This window comes from Hyperoodon ampullatus, assembly GCF_949752795.1.
Source record: "Hyperoodon ampullatus genome assembly, chromosome: X".
Taxonomy (NCBI): domain Eukaryota; kingdom Metazoa; phylum Chordata; class Mammalia; order Artiodactyla; family Ziphiidae; genus Hyperoodon; species Hyperoodon ampullatus.
Window position 1 is genome coordinate 130,490,074 of NC_136913.1, and position 19,611 is coordinate 130,509,684.

General features: G+C 42.0%; 1 protein-coding gene across 1 annotated transcript in view; it reads right to left on the bottom strand.

Moving 5' to 3' along the window:
* The window catches only part of GABRA3 (gamma-aminobutyric acid type A receptor subunit alpha3), a gene marked incomplete at both ends in the record, with an annotated part of 136,963 nt that overhangs the window by 11,270 nt on the left and 106,082 nt on the right, over nt 1-19,611 (bottom strand). The window contains 2 exons of the mRNA XM_079727571.1: nt 3,995-4,206; nt 8,537-8,689. Of these exons, the coding sequence (XP_079583697.1) occupies nt 3,995-4,206; nt 8,537-8,689 (365 nt within the window). The remainder of the gene's footprint in view (nt 1-3,994; nt 4,207-8,536; nt 8,690-19,611) is intronic.

The following is a 19,611-nucleotide window of genomic DNA, read 5'->3' on the forward strand; positions in this document are numbered from 1 at the left end:
GGATGACTGAGATCACCATATTTGCAGAAGACTTTTAGATGATTCTTTTTGCTCTCTTTTTTTCATTTTCAGTACTCCTTGGAATTGGAGAAACAGTTATCATTTTTGACATCTACATTTACAGTTTCTTAATCTATTCTAGTGCTCTCTCTACCTTCAAACCACCACTGCATCTCTTCCCAGTCACAAAAAAAAGTCTACCACATTTTTCACAAGGTATCCATGACTGCCTTTCAGATATCTGAAATTAGCAATCATCATCCCCTTAATGCATTTGTCCCTTCTCCACTGTAGTAAACAAACTGGAACAGCATATTTTAAACATGGCCCAACCTGTATAGAATAAAAGGGGCTTATCATCTCACTTGGTCTAGGTAACTCCTAACTCAGACTCAAACAAAATTTGGCTTCTCAAGAGTTAAACCACATGGATGGCTTATATTAAATTTGTCCTTTTCCTATATCCCAGCATCTTATTTAAAACATACAATTTTTGTTAAGTTTTTTTATCCCAGAACTAACTTTTTTAGAATCTATGTGTAAGAATATATACACTAACACATATAAAATAGATAGCTAATCGGAACCTGCTATAAAGCACAGGAAGCTCAGCTTGGTGCTCTGTGATGACCAAGATGGGTGGGATGGGGGGTTGAGTGGGAGGGAGGTCCAAGAGAGAGGGCATATATGTACACATGTAGCTGATTCACTTCATTGTACAGCAGAAACTAACACAACACTGTAAAGCAATTATGCTCCCATAAAAAAATTTAAAAAGAAAAGAAACTGTTAATCTGTTGATTTCAGCCTGTTCTTTCAAACTTCAGAAATTCTCTTTGATTCTAATTCAGAAGATACTCCTCTTCATTAATGCTACTTTACAAATTTGAATCTCCTACATTATATATCTTCATTTAAGTCATAGATGACAGCATTTAAGAGGGAAGGTTCAAGGACAAAGTCCTGTGGCTTATCACAGGAACGTCCATTCAGGTTGATGACCCTCCATCAGTGAATTATATTTGACTTCAGTTGGTCAACCAACTACATCAGCATAATTGTACTACTTTTTCAACTGCTGTTTCTTCTTCATGAAGACATAATTTTAAAAAGTTAGTCAGATGTCTTGATAAAATGTATATATTTGCTGTTCCATCAGTCTAGTAAACTTTTCATGAATTTTCTTAAGGTTAGTTTGGCATAATTTCTTCTTAGTGAACTCAGGCTGGCTATCAATAGTTAGTGCTATCTGTTCTTAAAACATCTGTGTAATAATATATTCTAGGGACTTTTCAGTCTAATATGTCAGAGTAAGGACATCTTTGCTCCCTTCTCTGTAACCAATCAAAATTATAAGGAAAATGAGATATAGAAACCAAAACTCCACCTTTGATGAAAATTGAAAGCATTTTCTCATCCCAAAAAGTAAGGGCTCCCAAATGCAGTAAAAACTGTATCAGGGTGAAGAAGACACAAATGCACTAAAAATTGTATCAGGATGAAGAAGACACTGAGGATGCCTACTGTTCTGGATTTCAGGCCAAGAATAGGGTCCTAAAAGGTGGGTGGCAGGACCTGAGTGAGACAACAAATGACCCTTGTTTTGAAACAAAATGGTTTTAAGGCTGGTAGTGAGAACATCCTGGAATACTGTTTGACCACCACAGAGTAGAGAGGAGGTAGAGACTGGAAAAATTAGAGGATACGATAGTACACATGTGTGCGTGCACACACTCACACACACACACACACACACACTACACCATACATAGAGGACTTTCTTGTGAGTTATTTATAAGAATTTATATAGATAACAGATCACAGTCAAACTACTCACTTTCAACTACTTACTCTCAACTACTCACTACCATCCTACTCATTCTCTCAGTCCCTCCCCAAAATGATACTTTCACACATAGTAGTGCTAGTAAAGAACTCCTCTAATACAACTTCAAGTAACAGTTGAAAAAAATAATATGGTATTGATGCAAAATATGTTACAAGGAGAAGACATAACCAATAAAGGACTGTGTAACAACACACAAAACAAACATAGAATACATGAAAAGCTAAGTCAGCAGAAATCATAAAATGAATATAAGGAAAAATAATACTGCTATAGAAATGAAGGAGAATAGGTATGGGTGAAAATGTTCAGAGACATGGAAGACACACTTGAGAAAAATGAAATGGAAAATAACAGTTACAAATTACTAGAGAAAAATGGTAGATATGGAAGACAATGTTCTATTATATGTATAATCTGTGCTTCTAGGAAGATAACAGATCAAAGATATGTTTCAGGAAAGCTTTCCTGAACCAAAGACACTTGTGAATCCATAGGCTTAAAGGGCAACATGCTGTCCTAGGAAAAATTCATAAAGATAGACCAAGATATATCCTTGTAAAGTAACTGGTATTTGTAAATAAAAGACACATTCATATGGGTTTCTAGGCCATAAAATCACCCCTCCCCCATTATGTGAGAGATTCTCAGGCAGGTTTTAAATTTCTTCATACCAACATTCAGTGCTAGAACTGAGTATAGCAACCAATGTCTATGTGGACATCAGAGAAAGAGAATGTGACCCACAAATTGTACAACAGCCCAAATATAATTTAAGTATAAACACAATTGACAGATAATTTTACACATGTAAGATGGTAAGAAATATGGTTCCCATGAACCCTTCTTAAAGGAACTTCCAGAGGACAGCCTTGAGATAACTAAACAATGAACAAACAATGGATAAAAGGACTATTTTGAGAAGAGAGCCTATGTAAATATAGAACTATGACTAATCAACCATAGAAATTATGGCTGCATAAAAGCATGTAAATGCTATAAAACTTGACAATGCAGAAAAAGTAGTATAACAAATAAAAGTTGGGAGATGACAGGGACTGGTTATTTCTTCATAATTTATAGCAATGAGTTAATAAATTCTATCTAAATAAATAGTTAAAATCTATTCTAAAATTTTTCCAACTCACCAGTCTATATTCTATGAAATCTATTCCTCCGGTTTGAAAAGTCTTCATTATGTTTTCTCTTCTGCATGATTCTTCAAAGAGTACTACAACGGTTCTGGGACCATATCTGCCAGTTCCTTTTAGCATCTTGGGTTAGTCTTCATCTAGAGCTAGAGATCTGAACTCTTTTAAAGCAGCCAAGGACAACAATCTTGATTTCACTGTATTCATGTTTTTATTTTTACCAATTCCAGGTGGTTTACTGGCATTTTTCTCTCTTTTTTCTTCCTTCCCATCTACTAATCCAATTAACATTTATTCAGCTTTTACTATGAGTCAGATGCTGTGCAAGGATACTAGTTAGTTAGAAAGAATGCAGACAAGCCCCTGCCCTCAAGAAGTTCAGTCTAGTGAGGAAGCAGACAAATAACTCTAATACAAATAAATGCTCTTAATAACATGAGCACCCTCCCCCCACCCCAAGAAAAGCTAAAGCTATCTGCATGATTCTGGAAATATTCTATGGAGAAAATAGCACTTCATCTGGGTCTTAAAGACTAAGCAGGTCTTTATCAGGCAGGAAAAGAAGAAAAGAACATTCCAGGTAGAGAGTAAAAAATAAGCAAAGACATAGAAGGAATGATGATCACTTTTGTTTGATGGTAATGGGAACATACTGGAAAAGTGAGGGGCAGAAGTGGCCCTAGAGACTGTTTTCTGGGTTGAAGATAAAGTCCACTCTTCTGGGTACAACAGGTTCCCCTTGGCTTCAGCAGTACCACACTTATGTTTGATCCCTCACCGCAAGACATCAGCCCACCATGATACCTACCCTCTTTTATTTGCCCCCAGCAAACACTCCACACTGCCAAGAAGCACTCCAGTTGAGAATTGGATTGATGACCCCAGTGAATAGCACACAGCCCTGGCCAGTTCCCACAGGCTGCAGGCTGCCCACTCCTGGTTCCAATACAGTTCTCTCAGGGAGTGCTTCCCAGCCCCCACCCTTCCTGTATCTTACCTTCATTTCCAGGGCCTCTGGCACCTTCTTGCCTTCCCAAGCCCAACTCCGCTTTGTGAAGTAGTTGACAGTGGCAAATTCAATCAGCGCAGAAAATACAAAGGCATAACAGACGGCTATGAACCAATCCATGGCCGTCGCATATGCCACTTTAGGTAAGGAGTTTCTGGCACTGATACTCAAGGTGGTCATGGTGAGAACAGTGGTGACACCTGGGGAGAGAGAAAATGAGAACCAGTTGCCAGTGAAAGACATTTAGAGCATATCTGATGATATCACCAACTTCCTGCTTGAAAGGAGGAGCTACACCCCACCCAAAATGGCCCCTTTAAAGTAAAAACCAGAGAATGTCAAAACAGAATGGTTCTACCTAGTAACCACCCCATCCCAATTATCACAGGAATAGGAATCTCCAGTATAGCACTTAAAAGTTGTCCTCTAACCTCTGCTTAAACATTTCCATTGAAAAGTAGGTAACCTATTTCATTGTAAGAGAGCTTTCTAATTAGAAAAATCTACCTTATGAACTGAAATCTGCCTTTCTCTAACTCCTGACCCACTGACTGATCTCAGAGCTCTCTCTGGTGACACAAGAAAGAAAAGTCTGCTTCTTCATTTCTGGGATGGGACTTCAGAGAGTTGGAGAGGGTGGCCATAGTTCCTTGTGTGTCTGTTCATCTCCAGAACATGGCCAGTTCCTTCTTTTGTTTCTCCTCCTTCCCCATTCTGGTAGTTATCTTCTGAACAGACCAGAACTGAGCCCAAGACTCAGGACATGGTCTGAGCTTAGTAGGAGTTTCATTTCCCTTATTGTGGACACTATTCTCCTAATAACACAACAAACTATTGTGGAAAATTGTTCTTCAGCTGCATCACAGTCTAGGTCCTATTGAATTTGTGAACAACTAAAACTATTCTTGGGCTTCCCTGGTGGCGCAGTGGTTGAGAGTCTGCCTGCCGATGCAGGGGACGCAGGTTTGTGCCCCGGTCCGGGAGGATCCCGCATGCCGTGGAGCGGCTGGGCCTGTGAGCCATGGCCACTGAGCCTGTGCATCCGGAGCCTGTGCTCCACAACGGGAGAGGCCACAACAGTGAGAGGCCCGCGTACCGCAAAAAAACAAACAAACAAACAAACAAACAAAAAACTATTCTAACAACTGTTTCTTATGAGTTTTTGACAAACCACAGCTTGCTTTTAAATGGATTGCTTCTTTTTCTTGGTGGTGTTTATTAACCTAAATTTAAGGCTTTCTTTTATTCACTTTTAAATTCTATTAAAAATTTATTTCTAATCTGTTCATATATTAGATATACATATGAGCTATATAGTGTTGTGGTTAACAATATGAGCTTTAGAGTCAAACTGAAATAGACTCAAATTCTGGCAATCCCACTTACTTGTAATATGACCTTGAACAAGGTGTTTTACCCCTCTAAGTTTTGTCGTGTGTAAAATGTGTGTGATGATACCAGACTCAGAGATTTGTTGGGGAATCAAATGAGATAGATGATGTTCATAAAGCCCACAGCACAATATCTGGCACAGAATACTCACTCAATAAATAGCAGCTTCTATAATTAACAGCACTCTTATTTTTACTGTTGTTATTAACAATAGTATTGCCATAATTATATAATTAATTATAGTAGTCTAATTATAATCACATTTTAACAATAATAATAGTAATTTTATAATTGTTAGCAAGAGTATTCTAGTCTTGAATATCTACACTAGAAGTAGGAAGTCCTCAATTCTGCCACTTACTTGCTTTGTATCTTGGGCAACTTCTTTAATCTCTCCTTGCCTTTTTCTCCCCATCTATGAATATTCCCTACTGTCTCCCCCAGAATTTTGATGGTGCAGTTGTGTACCCAAAATCATCCAGAATTGAGGAAGAAGGAATAGTCAGAACCTCTTTCTGATTCCTCAAGAAGATGGGGAATGTGACCATCATGAGCCTGGGTCAAATAGGGCATGGAAGGTAGTCCTAATGGGGTGAGAGATGTTACACAGAGAAGCAAGCAGATGTGGCCTATTAACTATTAACTCTACCCAGAGAGACAGCCATGTGTGCTGCAGCCTCTGGACCCTCCTTTCATATCTTGATTCCTTGAGTACCTTACTTACATATTGACTATATAAGTGAAAATCCAGACTGGAAAAGACTTAATACAGTTTCAGCAGACAGATCCTAAAGGAGCACCTTTGCACAAACTAGGCAGAGAGTTAGAAAAAACACATTTTAAACCCTGTCAGGAATTAGCCATACAGCTAGCACCTCATAACAAACTATCTGAATTTGTAGCCTGGTAAATTCTGAGAATTGATCTAAGGCTCAGTAACCCTCTGATCACACTGAGCAAGAAGTGATTCACAGAAGAAACACGTTATCTCATTTATGGTTATCAGCAAATGCAATTGTCCACACTCGCACATTCATAGCAATAACAAAGCATGGATGGAGGGAATTATATTACAACACAAGTATTTTTGTGCCATATCTCAGTAGAGATGTTTAGAACTCTAGTCTCTAAGGCTTAATTAAAATTGTCATCTTGTGAAGAGCTCTTAGCTAGTCAGAGCTAGTAGGACCCTCAATCAAGAATTTGGGGCACTTCATGGATGGACAAAGATGTTTGGCATTTTAAAAGAGATCCAGGGGCTTCCCTGGTGGCGCAGTGGTTGAGAGTCCACCTGCCGATGCAGGGGACACGGGTTCATGCCCTGGTCTGGGAAGATCCCACATGCCGCGGAGCGGCTGGGCCCATGAGCCATGGCCGCTGAGCCTGTGCGTCCAGAGCCTGTGCTCCACAATGGGAGAGGCCACAACAGTGAGAGGCCCGTGTACCACAAAAACAAACAAACAAAAAACAAACAAACAAACAAAAAAAGAGATCCAGGCCTGCCACCCAGTGCTTCTCTTTCAAGACTCTTCTATAAAGTCTTTTTGTGCCTGCCCTCCTCACTTCCTTTGAGCACTTCTAGAAGTCTAATATGCTTCTTTGATTATGAATGTCTTTCCCACTCAACTAAAGTTGCTTGAGATAATGCAAGATAATCTCCCCATCTCAAAACCCTTAACTTAGTTCAGATCTGTAAAGTCCTTCTTGCCATATAAGCTAACATTCACAAATTCCAGAGATTAGGACATGGGTATCATTGGGGGCATTATTAAGCCTACGACAGTCCTAGTTCTAACCCTTAATTTCACTCAGACTAAAAGTCTTTCTTGTGTAACCTTAAAACTCAAATTCTTATCTACCAAGACTAGTAGTCCATCTATCCATCCATTTTCCTGCTACAACAGTATAAGCTCATGTGATTAACATTCCAGTTTTCACTTCCTTCTTCCATTTGGGCCACTGAGTATTTTCTTTCATTTCTTATGAGTTCAGGTATTAAAAAAGAGTGTTTTCTATATTTTATCTGCTTTTCTTAGGATTTTGTAGAGGAAGATTTTTCAGGGTATCTAGTTTGTAATATTTCCAAAAATTGTGCATCTTTAATCTACTCCTATATAGATTCTGCTCCCCCAACTCCACTAGAACTGTTCTTTTCAAATAACTAGCAACCAAGCATATCATGATACCCAACAGTTTTTATCTGCATTTTACCTAAACACACAGAATTCACCCCAGAGGATTATTTCCTTCTTCTTGAAACACTCACCTCTCGACTTCCATGATATCACACCCTTCTAATTATTTTTCTTTTTTCTTGCTTTACAGGTTATTATTTCTCTTCCTCCACTACTGTCTCCTCTTCTACCTGACCTAAAATGCTTCTTCTTTCTGAAACAACATTATTTACTCTCTAACTACACAGTAAAGCTTCAGGATATCAGTAGGAAATATCGGTAGAAAAGTCTTCTTTGTGAGTACTCAGTGTATCCAAGTATATGGAGACAGTTTAGTAGATTAAAGGAGTTAATTAATGTTTATCTCCTAAAAAAATCTTACAGTGGGAAAAACAGGCAGAAAATGTTTTATGTGCTTTAATTCTCCCAGGGAAAAGTGCTAATGACATGTAAATCTCTTCCTAGACAACAGTAAATTCCTATTGAAGAAAATTTCTCTAATTGTAGGTACTATTTTAAAAACCTTCAAACTCTGTATAGCTCTTACTGAATATCAGATAATTCATACTTTCAAAAGGCTAGAGGAGAAGCAGCAAAGTCAGATGGTCCTATAAAAAAATGGGTCATAAGAAAGCCCCAATCTACTTCTCTGTTGTCAGCTTCGTTTCCCACCCTTCACTTTCTCCAGCTCTGCCCACTAATTTCCTCTTCTTTTCACTGAAGGCTCCATCCCTCTCCAGCTCCTGAAGCAAACCTGACTGAGACAGGAAGCATTTCAGTAAATCTTAATACTCCAACACTCTTATTTCCACTGCCTTTAAAGAATTCAGTTGCTAGAAACACCAAGATCCAGTGACTTAGTTACTAATGCTGGGCTCAGGTGTTCCTCACATTCACTCCAGTAATGGTTCTTCCACCTTCCTCACCCCTGCCCCTGCCCCATTCTCCATAAAACAACACTCACCAAAGACCGTGCGGGCAGGGACAGACTCTCTGTTGAGCCAGAAAGACACTTGTGACAGAATGACAGTCATGATACATGGCAAGTAGGTCTGGATCACAAAGTAGCCAATTTTTCGCTTGAGATGGAAGTGGGTTGTCATGACGACATATTCTCCTGGAGAGTAAAATTAGACATTATGCAGCCAAATAAACATTGTTGGATCAAGGTGGGCCCCAATGCAGTTCACAGAGCTCCTTAACCTTATACTCAAAACAAGACATTGCAGCACCTCTCAGGTCCACGTAACCAGATCTCTTTAATAATCATGAAGTAGTACAGAGATGGGTTTTTTATTTTTTGGTGAAAATGTTACCAAACGCAAGTCTGTGTGCCCAATGCACAGTGAAGCCAAACAATACTGAAACACATCGGAGTCTGGAGCAGAGAAAGGATTATTGCAGGGCCATGCAAGGAGATGGGTAGCTCATGCCTTAAAAAACCCCAAACTCCCCAAAGGCTTTCAGCAAAGCTCTTTTAAAGGTCAGGTGAGGGAGGGGCGTGGTTAGTTGTTACAAACTTCTTAGTGTTGGATCCTTTGTTCTTGTAGCTGTCCACCTAGTTCACGTTGTTACCAAATGAAAGTCTGTGTGCCCAATGCACAGTGAGGCCAAACAATATGAAAACATTGGAGTTTGGAGCAGAGAAAGGATTATTGCAGGGCCATGGGTGAGATGGTCATGTTACCAAAATGTTACCAAATGCAAGTCCATGTGCCCAATGCATAGTGAGGCCAAACAATACTGAAACACATCGGAGTCTGGAGCAAAGAAAGGATTATTGCAGGGCCATGCAAGGAGATGGATGGCTCACGCCTTAAAAACCCTGAACTCCCCAAAAGCTTTCCACAAAGCCCTTTTATAGGAAAGGTGAGGGAGGGATGTGGTTAGTTGTTGCAAACTTCTTGGTGTCAGATCCTTTGTTCTTGAGGTCAGGTCATGGTCAGGTCATGATGTTCCTGTAAACCTCCACCAAAATAAATGTTATTCTCTGTTCTGACAAGAAAAGGAAGGGGAGGCATTTATTTCGGTCTCCATGCCTCCTTGCAGCTTTTAACAAATCCCATAAGCAAAGCAATGTCATTACCGCTCAATTTACTTGTTCAAGGTTCCAAGGCTCCGAGGTCAGGTCCTAGCTAAGAGGAGGGGGCACTGTGCAGGCTGGTCACCCTGTCTGGGAATGTTCATTCAGCACCCAGTCTGGGTCCTCCCACCAGTGCCCAGGCCCAGCTGAAAAGGCAGGTCTCAGCTGGTGGTGCCCTCAGGGCCAGGTCCCCAGACCCTGCCCAGCCATCATCACTGACGGAGCCAGGCGCCCAGGACCCAGCTGGCCCTCAAGATTTTATTTAAACTGGAGAGAATCTGACGCTTCCATGGACTGTGACGAATGGAGATTGCCACCACTATTATGTTGCTGAGGTGGGGATGGGGGAGAGGTTCACTGCTGCTTCAAGGCCTGAGCCTGGCCAGTGGGCAGTGGTAGAGGGGGCTCTGGAGCTCTGTGGGACACAGCCCTCAGCCTGTCCCCAGGCCCCCTAGATTACCTGCCAGGCCACCCAGCTCACCCACTGCCCTGAGGCCAGAAAGCCTGGAGGGCCTGGGGAGAAGGCCGCCATCCACACTCTCACCACACTCTCTGACTCGAGGACCCCTGTGAGCTGCTTGTTGGCTGAGTGGGCCCTCTGACCCCCGTGGCAAGGGTCTCATGCTAACCACTGTGCGCCTGCCCTGCCCCTGTTACATCCTAGGAGGGCACTGCAGGGCCGTGGACAGCAGCCGATCTGAGGGGTTCACACCATCCAGTAGCAGATGCCTGGCATGTGGGTGGGCAGAGGCCGGCATCTTGGGCCCCAGGCCCGGGCACCAAATGTCCCCTGTACTGGCGTGGAGAGACCATTTGGGGAGAGTGTCAAATCCTGTATCCTAGTGCAGTAGCCCCGGCCAGCTCGTCTGTCCAGGCTTGCACTGCCCCACCTCGGGGAGGGCTTGGTAGGAGCAGGCAGGCCAGGCAGCTGCATTATTTCCTCTGGGGCCATTTCCTGTCCTCCCTGACCTTGGGGAGGGCAAACACCCCAGCTTCCTGGCCTCCCCTTGCTGCCAGAGGCGCCCTCACAATGCCTGTGCTGGGGCCTTGCACATCAGATGCGATGAGCGACCACCCCTATTACAAGGTCACAATGTTCCAGCCGTAGCACCTTCAACTGGCATTTCACACCAGCAGAGGGTCTCCCAAATTCACAGTCACAACATTGCCATCTCCACCAGTCTGCTGGTCTACCTGTCAGTGTGCCTGCATGGAGACCTGAAACACCCCATACTCAGACTCACCCAAGACAACAAGCTGCAATGTGTGTGTGCGCCTGAGGCTGCTGCAGCGCACTGCTCTTCCAGGCCTTGGGTGGCAACTAATGGGGCAAACGGGGAGAGCACATAAACGAGGCCAGTCCTGAGGACAATGACCCAGGGAAACTGCCACTGTGGGGACCACTGTGACACTGACTGTTGGTGGGATGGGACCATTAGTGTGCCCGCATTGTCCCTATTACAAAAATATACGCTTAACAGTGTACCAACACATCTTGCTCAGAGCAATTTTGACACGAGTTCATTCAAATATATTAATGTCCTCATGTAAATAATAATGAAAAATAATCTCTTCTATAGCATTTGCTATGTAACATTCTTAAAGTATTTAATCTTCACAATAACCCTATGAGGTCGGTACTATTGTTATACTCATTTATGGGTCAATAAACTGAGGCAAAGAGAGACTGAGCAATTTGCAGAAGATTACCCAGCTAGTAAGTAGTAGAGCCTGAATTCAACTCCAGATGGGTTGGCTCCACAGCTTATGCTTTCTAACCACTACACTCTGCTGTTTGAATGAATTTATTGGGTTAAAACCTAAAGTTCACATAGCAGAATATGGGCTGGCCTACATCACCCCTCTCCAAAATAAGAGTGAACACATGTTAAGCTCTTACTATATAACAAACAACTTTGAGTGTTTTTGGAGTATTAACTTTATACCCTCCCATCAACTCTGTAATCCAATAGTTAATTATCAGTTAATTATAATTATCAAATTATGCTGGATTTGTCAGAAGCATTTTACATATTGAGCACTCCATCCTCCTGGAATGAATCTCTTCACCAAACTTCTAGGCCATGTTGCTCTTCTGGTTTCCCTCTTACATCATGACCTGTCCAATATCCTTTGCTGGTTCCTTTAAATTCTCAACATTTGAGATTGTCATGACTCAGTACTCTTTCCTGTCTTACTCCCTTGGCATTCTTATCCAGGCCTGTATCTTTAAATAATATCTTCAATTTTGATAATGCCCCAATGTATATTTTCTGCCTGGGCTTCCTACTTGTTATGGGTTGAACTATGTTTCCTGGAAAGATATGGTGAATTCGTACCCTGAATACCTCAAAATGTGACCTTCTTTAAAAAGAGGCTTGTTGCAGATATAGCTAGTTAAGATGAGGTCATACTGGAGTAGGATGGGACCTAATACACTATGACTGATGCTCTCTTTTCAAAAGAAGAGAGAGACACAGGGAGATGTGTGATGACAGAGGCAGAGAGTGTAATAGGGGCGGGGCAGGTACGAGCTATAGCAGCCCCGCTCAGCCATTGGTTGGTGTCACAGTGGGCTCCTCCCCAAGCAAGCAACCATTAGCAGTCAACTGTCAACAAACTACCGTTAGTGGTCCCACTCAACCATTGGTTGTTATTCCTTGCTCCAACAACTGATCTCCTGATTTATTGGCCTGTCGTGTGGCAAGCAGAATGAGCTTGGGCTTGGTAACAAATTTTTGGCAAAGCTAGCCAGGAGCCTTGCTGCTTGTGGCCAGCCAGCCCAGGTTGGGGAATTTTTGGGTAAGGCCCTAGCAGCTGCTGGGACCACATGTCCTGAGGATCTTCCCTTCAAAATTCCCTGAAGTGGCACCAGCTGCCCCAGAGCTTGGCAGTTGGAGCAAGGAACCAACATTTGGGAGCCGATGGGCTCCATATAGTAGGGTAAGTCACTCTGGTGTGTACAACCGGGAACATTTTCCCCTCTCAATTTGGGCTTTTGCTCTAAGGGACAATCCAATTTGTTCATTTGATTGGGGTACCCTGTTGGAGAGGGGAATCGCTGTTGGACTCTACCTGATTTGTGAACTGATTCATTTGCTTTTGTTTTGTGTTCATTTGCTTTTTTTGTTTGTTTGTTTGTATTTGCAGTATGCAGCCCTCTCACTGTTGTGGCCTCTCCCGTTGCGGAGCACAGGCTCCGGACACACAGGCTCAGCGGCCATGGCTCACGGGCCCAGCCACTCCACAGCATGTGAGATCTTCCTGGACTGGGGCACGAACCCACGTCCCCTGCATCGGCAGGCGGACTCTCAACCACTGTGCCACCAGGGAAGCCCATCATGTCCTTTCTTTACTGGAGCAGAAAGGGGGCTATTGGCTGACTTCGGAGAGAATGGGAAAGTCCAAGCCATTCTCCTGGACAATCCCAACGTAAGACTTCAGGTCACTTCAGCCCTAAATCCAGCCACATTTCTCCCAATTGATGTTGCACAATCCCCAGAGCACGACTGCCTACACGTCATCAAGCTAGTGTATTCTAACAGACCTTGGCTGAGCCAGATATGGAATTGTTCACCGATGGAAGCAGCTTCGTGGACCAAAGTAGGTGATGCACTAGGTATGTGATGGTAAACCTTGAAAGGATTGTTGAAGCCAAAGCCCTTCCCCCAGGGAGCTCAGCTCAGAAGGTAGAAATCATTGCTCTGACAAGAGCCCTGCTCCTCGCTAAAGGGAAGCAAGTAAATATACACACAGACTCTCACTATGCATTCTCTGTGGTGCATGCTCATGGGGCAAACTGGAAAGAAAGGGGGCTTCTCATTTCAAACAATAAAGACATAAAACATGCTTCTGAAATCCTGTCACTATTAGAAGCAGTCCATAAGCCCTCACAAGTGGTTGTAATGCACTGCCCAGGCCACCAGAAGGGTGAGACTCATATAATAAAGGGCAGTCAGTTAGCTGACCAAGCTGCAAAGAAAGCAGCAAAGGAATGCGGTTAACAATCCATGATATGGTCACTTCTCCCACAGATCGACTTGTCAAAATACCAGCCAGTGTATTCAGGAAAGGAGAAGGAGAGAGCCAAAGAATGGGGTTTCACTCTTGATCACACCTCACTTGGCTAGAACTGTAAAGTACAAGGAATTGTTTTGATTCCTGAGGGCCTCTTGGACACTGTGCTACAGCACATTCATAATAGTACCCATTATGGGAGAGATGCCACCTTACAACAGATTTAAAGATATATAATGGGGCCTAACCTACAAAGGGCCATCCAGCAAGTCACTCAAAATTGCATGATTTATGCTATAAATAACACAGAAACTGCTGTCACACTTCCCCAGATGGGGACTCAGCACAGAGGAACCTACCCCACCGAGGACTGGCAAATAGACTTTACTCAAATGCCTTGAGCCACAGGAAATTTCAGGTACCTGCTAGTATTTATGGACACTTTTTCAGGATGGGTGGAGGCATATCGCCCCAGGACAGAAAAAGCCTCCAAAGTGGTTAGAGTCCTCCTTAAGGACATTATCCCCTGATCTGGAGTGCCTAACTCCCTTCAAAGTGATAATGGGCCTGCTTTTGTCTCTAGCATAACCCAACAAGTGTCTAAAGCACTGCAAATGAATTGGAAGCTACATTCATCCTGGAGACTAAAATCAACAGGAAAAACCGAGAAAATGAATTATACATTAAAAAGGAGCATTGCTAAAATATGTCAAGAGACTAATTTAACTTGGGATAAGGCCTTGCCAGTTGCCCTGCTATGGATCAGAGTGGCTCCCAGAAGCAGGCTTAAATTAAGCCCCTTTGCAATATTGTACGGTAGGCCATTCCAGGTGTCTGCCCGGGTGGGAGAATCTATAAATGCTCTGAAAGATCTAGCAGTTGCCAATTATGTTAAAGCTCTGGGCACTATACTAACCTCTGTTCATGAATTTGTTGCCAGCAGGTGTGCCCATACAACTGAGGTAATGTTACATCCTTTCCGGCCCAGAAACTGAGTCCTCCTTAAAACCTGGAGGAAACAAAGGACTGAGCGCCAGCTGACCGCAAGGTGGACAGGACCACATGTGATATTACTTACCACACACTCATCTGTCAAGTTAGCTGGAGTAAAGCCATGGATTCATCACACTTGGGTTAAAGCAGCACCACTGTCATCAGAAAATGACCCAACTCCTGAGAGGCCTAGAGGGCAATGGGTTTATGAACCCTTAGAAGACTTAAGGTTGCTCTTCAAGAAGAATAAGTATTGAGGTTAAAATTTCATTGTAGAAGGAACTTCATCAGGTTCAAATAGTTGTAGATAAAAAGAATTGTATGGCTTTACTAACATTTTTAAGGAATATTCTTGACCCAAAGCTGATCAACTCCAATTTCACAATCACCCCCCCCATCTCCCCTGTTCAGTGGGAAGTAGCCAGAAAAATCGTTACCCCTTTCCCCACAAGATTGTGGAATGGACATTGACAGTGGGGAATTGTAATAGTTGTGGGGCAGGCGTGAGCTATAGCAGCCCCGCTCAGCCATTTGTTGGTGTTGCAGTGGGCCCCTCCCCCAGATGAGCAACTGTCAATGAGCGACCCGTCAGTGGTCCTGCTCAGTCATTGGTCAGCACTACAGTGGACTCCTCCCCCTCCCCCTCTTCTGTATAAAAGGAGCCTCCAGAAGGAACCAACCCAGCCACCACCTTGGCTTCAGACTTCTAGCCTCCAGAACTAGGAGACATAAATCTCTGTTGTTTTAAGCCATTCAGTTTATGGTACTTTGATATGGCAAACCTAGGGTTCCCTATAATGCTCTACACCTATATATTCCATTACCCATTAGATATCACCACTTGGGGATCTAATAGGTATCTTGACCTAACATGTCCAAACCTTAGCTCTTACTGTCTCCATTTCCTACCCCCTCCAAACTATCCCTTCCAACAGATTTTCCTATCTCAGTAAATGGTAGCTCTCAGGAGCACAAATAAAAATTCTTCAAAATCTTCAACATCATCGACCGCTCCCTCTCCCTCCCTCGTGCATGTTTCCATGTGTGCATACACAAATGCAGACATGGACACAGATACATTGACAGTTCTTCAAAATATATTTATAATTTGAGCATTTCTCACCACTTCCGCTGTTACCACTTTGGACTAAGCTACCATCATCTCTTACTTAGAGTACTGTAATAGCTTCCTAACGTGCCTTGCCTCTATACTTGTCCCCTACAATGCATTCTTAGCGTACCAGCCAAAATGAGTCTATTATAATAAAAGTCAGATTCAGTCTTTCTTTTGCTTAAGGCTCCCCAATAGTTTCCCATCTCTCAAAGAGTAAAAGGCAAATTTCCCCAAAGAGTCTCCAAAGGTCCATGCAATCTGATTGCTCTACTACCTTTCTTGTTAGAGCTTCTTATTTTTCACCTCTCTCTCTCTCTCTCTCTCTCTCTGCCCCCATTTGGTTTCAGTATGTCTCCCAAATGAGGCAATTTCCCACTTTCCTACCTCACCCACTCCCTTGTACCTAAGCCTAGGAAGCACCATCTGGTTAGCCACAGCTCAATATACAATCCATATTGTGTGTGTATTCACATTCTAGCTTGTTTATGTGAACATGAAAAATACAAGTAGGCTTAGTTTTAATTTAGCAAAGAATTATCATACAAAATTGTAGAATTTCTTCATTATAACATTGGGGTTGCTTTTTTTTCTCTGCTGCTGCTTTTTCAATCCTTTTATTTCTTTCTTTGTTCCCCACACCCTCCCCTTCTCTCCTCCTTCTCCCCCTCTCTCCTATCTGTGTACATTTCAACTGCTTTCTTTCCCTGTCCTTCTGTCCACTCTTTTTCTCAGCTGAGGAGGCACTGAAGATTTATTTTTAACAATAGCTGGACTTTGATTAGCTTGGGGAATTTCCTCCCCTTCCGCATATTAGTCTCACACCCCTGAATTCCTTCCTGTCTATTAATCCTATATCTGATCATGTAAAATAGTTAATATTTATGAATAATATTTATTATATATTTTATATAAGTTATATTCTGTAGATCTGAAAGGAAAGCAAGTGGACTTTTCAAAAGCTTATCAAATTAGCCATTGTTTTAAATAACTGAATATATTTTCTTAAGCCTCTCCTTTTCTATCCTTCTTTCCTTCGATTTCTATCTTGTTGTTTCTCTTCCAAAGAAGCAAAGAGAGTGATTTAAGATCAGCAAGGTGGTGGAATAGGACAGCCCCGGCTCTAGTACCCTGTCACAAAAATATGGTTTAGCAGCTACCCAAGGAAGAGAACACCTTTGTGAAAACCCCAGATCTAAGAAGTAAAACTGAAGCAGCACCCATCCAGGGCATGAAAACCAAGAAAAGTGATATTAGAAGGATAACAGAAGTGGTATCAATTTGTCGCCTTCTTCCCTCCCCCAGGCCAGCTCAGTGCAGCACCTAGAGGGTACCTCTGAGTCTATGGTTTCTCCAGTGGGGAAATGAGAACCCAAGGCAGATATCCAGGTTTCCTGGGCATTCCCCTGGAGGCCCACTTCTGGTTTGCCTCATGGGGAATGCTTTGGGAATTGGCAGGGCCAGATAATTTGGGGTCAGCTAGCACAAAGGAATATGGCATAACTTATAGCCAACATTGTGTGAATCTTGGAGGTGGTATCAGGTCCCCTGCCAGCATCATCGCCTGATCAAAAATACAGTCAGCAGTCTAAATTCAACTGCAAGGGAACCCAACCTCTGAGAGCAGCCCACAGCTCTGGCATACAGAGGAGTAGATACAAAAGCCCTACCCAACAGCGGAGCTCAAGCCAACTGCAGAACTCCAGCAGAGCCCTCTTCCAGTGGCAGTGAGCTATGCAATAGGGCCACGTCCCTTGGTGGCTGTTGCCTCACTGCACCGGAATGGTGACCTCAGGGGTCAACTGCTGCTCTGGCTAAGCAGTCATGGGGTTTTGGCGCCCCCCCCACCCACAGAATGGCATCTGCAGGTGGGTCAAAACACACCCGCCACGCTGCTCTTATTTTCTGATTTGTCTTCAGTTACCTATGTTCCAAGTCTAAACAAATAATATACACAATGACAGTAATGAGAGTTTTTCTAACAAATGGTCAAATTTCTAGGAAAGATGCAAAAATAAGATCAGGCTCCTCTTAGAAAATTAATGTAAATATTGCAAATAAGGGAAAATGGAGTCAGTGCTGAAGTAGGGAACAGTGTGAAGAACTAGCCACCAACTTAGAGAAATTTCATTCATTTATTTAACACTTGTTTGAATCTGGAGCAAAGAGCAGGAGCCCTCTGCTTAGAACTACTTCATGCTGAGTACTGACAGCTTTCAGAGTGAAAACCACTCATACAAAACAGAACACCCACAGATTGTGGGTTTTTCTCTGGCCCAACTTCCCATTAATATGTTGGACCCCACATAGAGGAGCATATCAGAATTCAGAAAGGAATGCCCATAATTTATAGTCACATGAAAACAATATACATTTATGTAAGGTAATATTTATATGGTTTCTAAACCAAAGGGTATCAAATAATATACAGCAAAAAGTCTACCTCCTTCAAACCATTTCATTTCTCCTTCCTTTAACTACAATTAACAGCTTCTTGTGTATATTCTAGAAATACTATTCCTATACTAATATATATCCTTATAGTCTTTGGTGGTTTTGTATTTGCTATTTTCACTCAACAGTATATCCTGCAGATATTCCCATTGAACTTCCTCATTCCTTCTTACACCTGCATAGTTTACTGATGTACACTGTATCGTGTTTTCAAAACTAATTTGCTATTATAATCTAATATCTGCAATAACCCTATTTTCAAATAAGGTCACATTCTGAGGCACTGGGGGGCAGGATTTCAACATATCTTTTGGGGAGACATAATTCAATCCATAACATCTGCATTGCCAAGAGTGAAGGGAAACTGGCATGCTCATACACTGATAATGATAGTGTGAATTGTTTCACCTTTTAGAATGGCAATTTGTCAATATGTATTAAAAAATTTTTAAATGTGTCTACTTTCTGAAATAGCAATCTCAATATTTTGTTTTTATCCTAGGCAGGTAATTACATAGGAACAAAATGCTATATGGAAAAAGAAGGTCTTTGCAGTGTTCTTTATAGCATTAAAACAGAAAATAATCATAGGTAATTGTTTAAATGGATTATGATCCAGTAAGATGAAGATATTATTGAGTTTCACAATGAAATGCTATGCTTCCCACTGATAGCAACACTTATCATTGTCAAGAAGGCTGGCTGTGGCCTCAGATGATGGCCTTTTAATTTTCTTTTTAAATTTAGAGTAAAACTAAAACAGGTAATAATTAATATATGCCCATTCTAATTGTTAAAATATTATTACTAACTACTTAGAACTAACAACAAAAAACAAATGTTGGTGAGGATGTGTGGAAATGGAAACCCTCATGTACTCTTGGTGGGAATGTATACTGGTGCAACTACTATGGAAAACAGTATGGAGTTTCCTCAAAAATTTAAAAATGGGGGACTTCCTTGGTGGTCCAGTGGCTAAGACTCCAAGCTCCCAATTCAGGGGGCCCGGTTTCAATCCCTGGTCAGGGAACTAAATCCCACATGTCACAACTAAGAGTTCGCATGCTGCAACTAAAAGATCCTGCATGCCACAACTAAGACCCGGTGCAGCCAAATAAATAAATATTTTTTAAAAAATTAAAAATGGAATTACTATATGATCCAGCAATTCCACTTATGGGTATTTATCTGAAGAAAATGAGAACACTAGCTTAAAAAGATATATACACCTCCATCTTCACTGCAGCATTATTTACAATAGCCAAGACATGGAAACAACCAAAGTGTCTCTCCATGGATGAATGGATAAAGAAGATGTGGTATATATAGATACAATGGAATATTATCCAACCATAAAAACAAAGAAATTTTTGCCATTTGC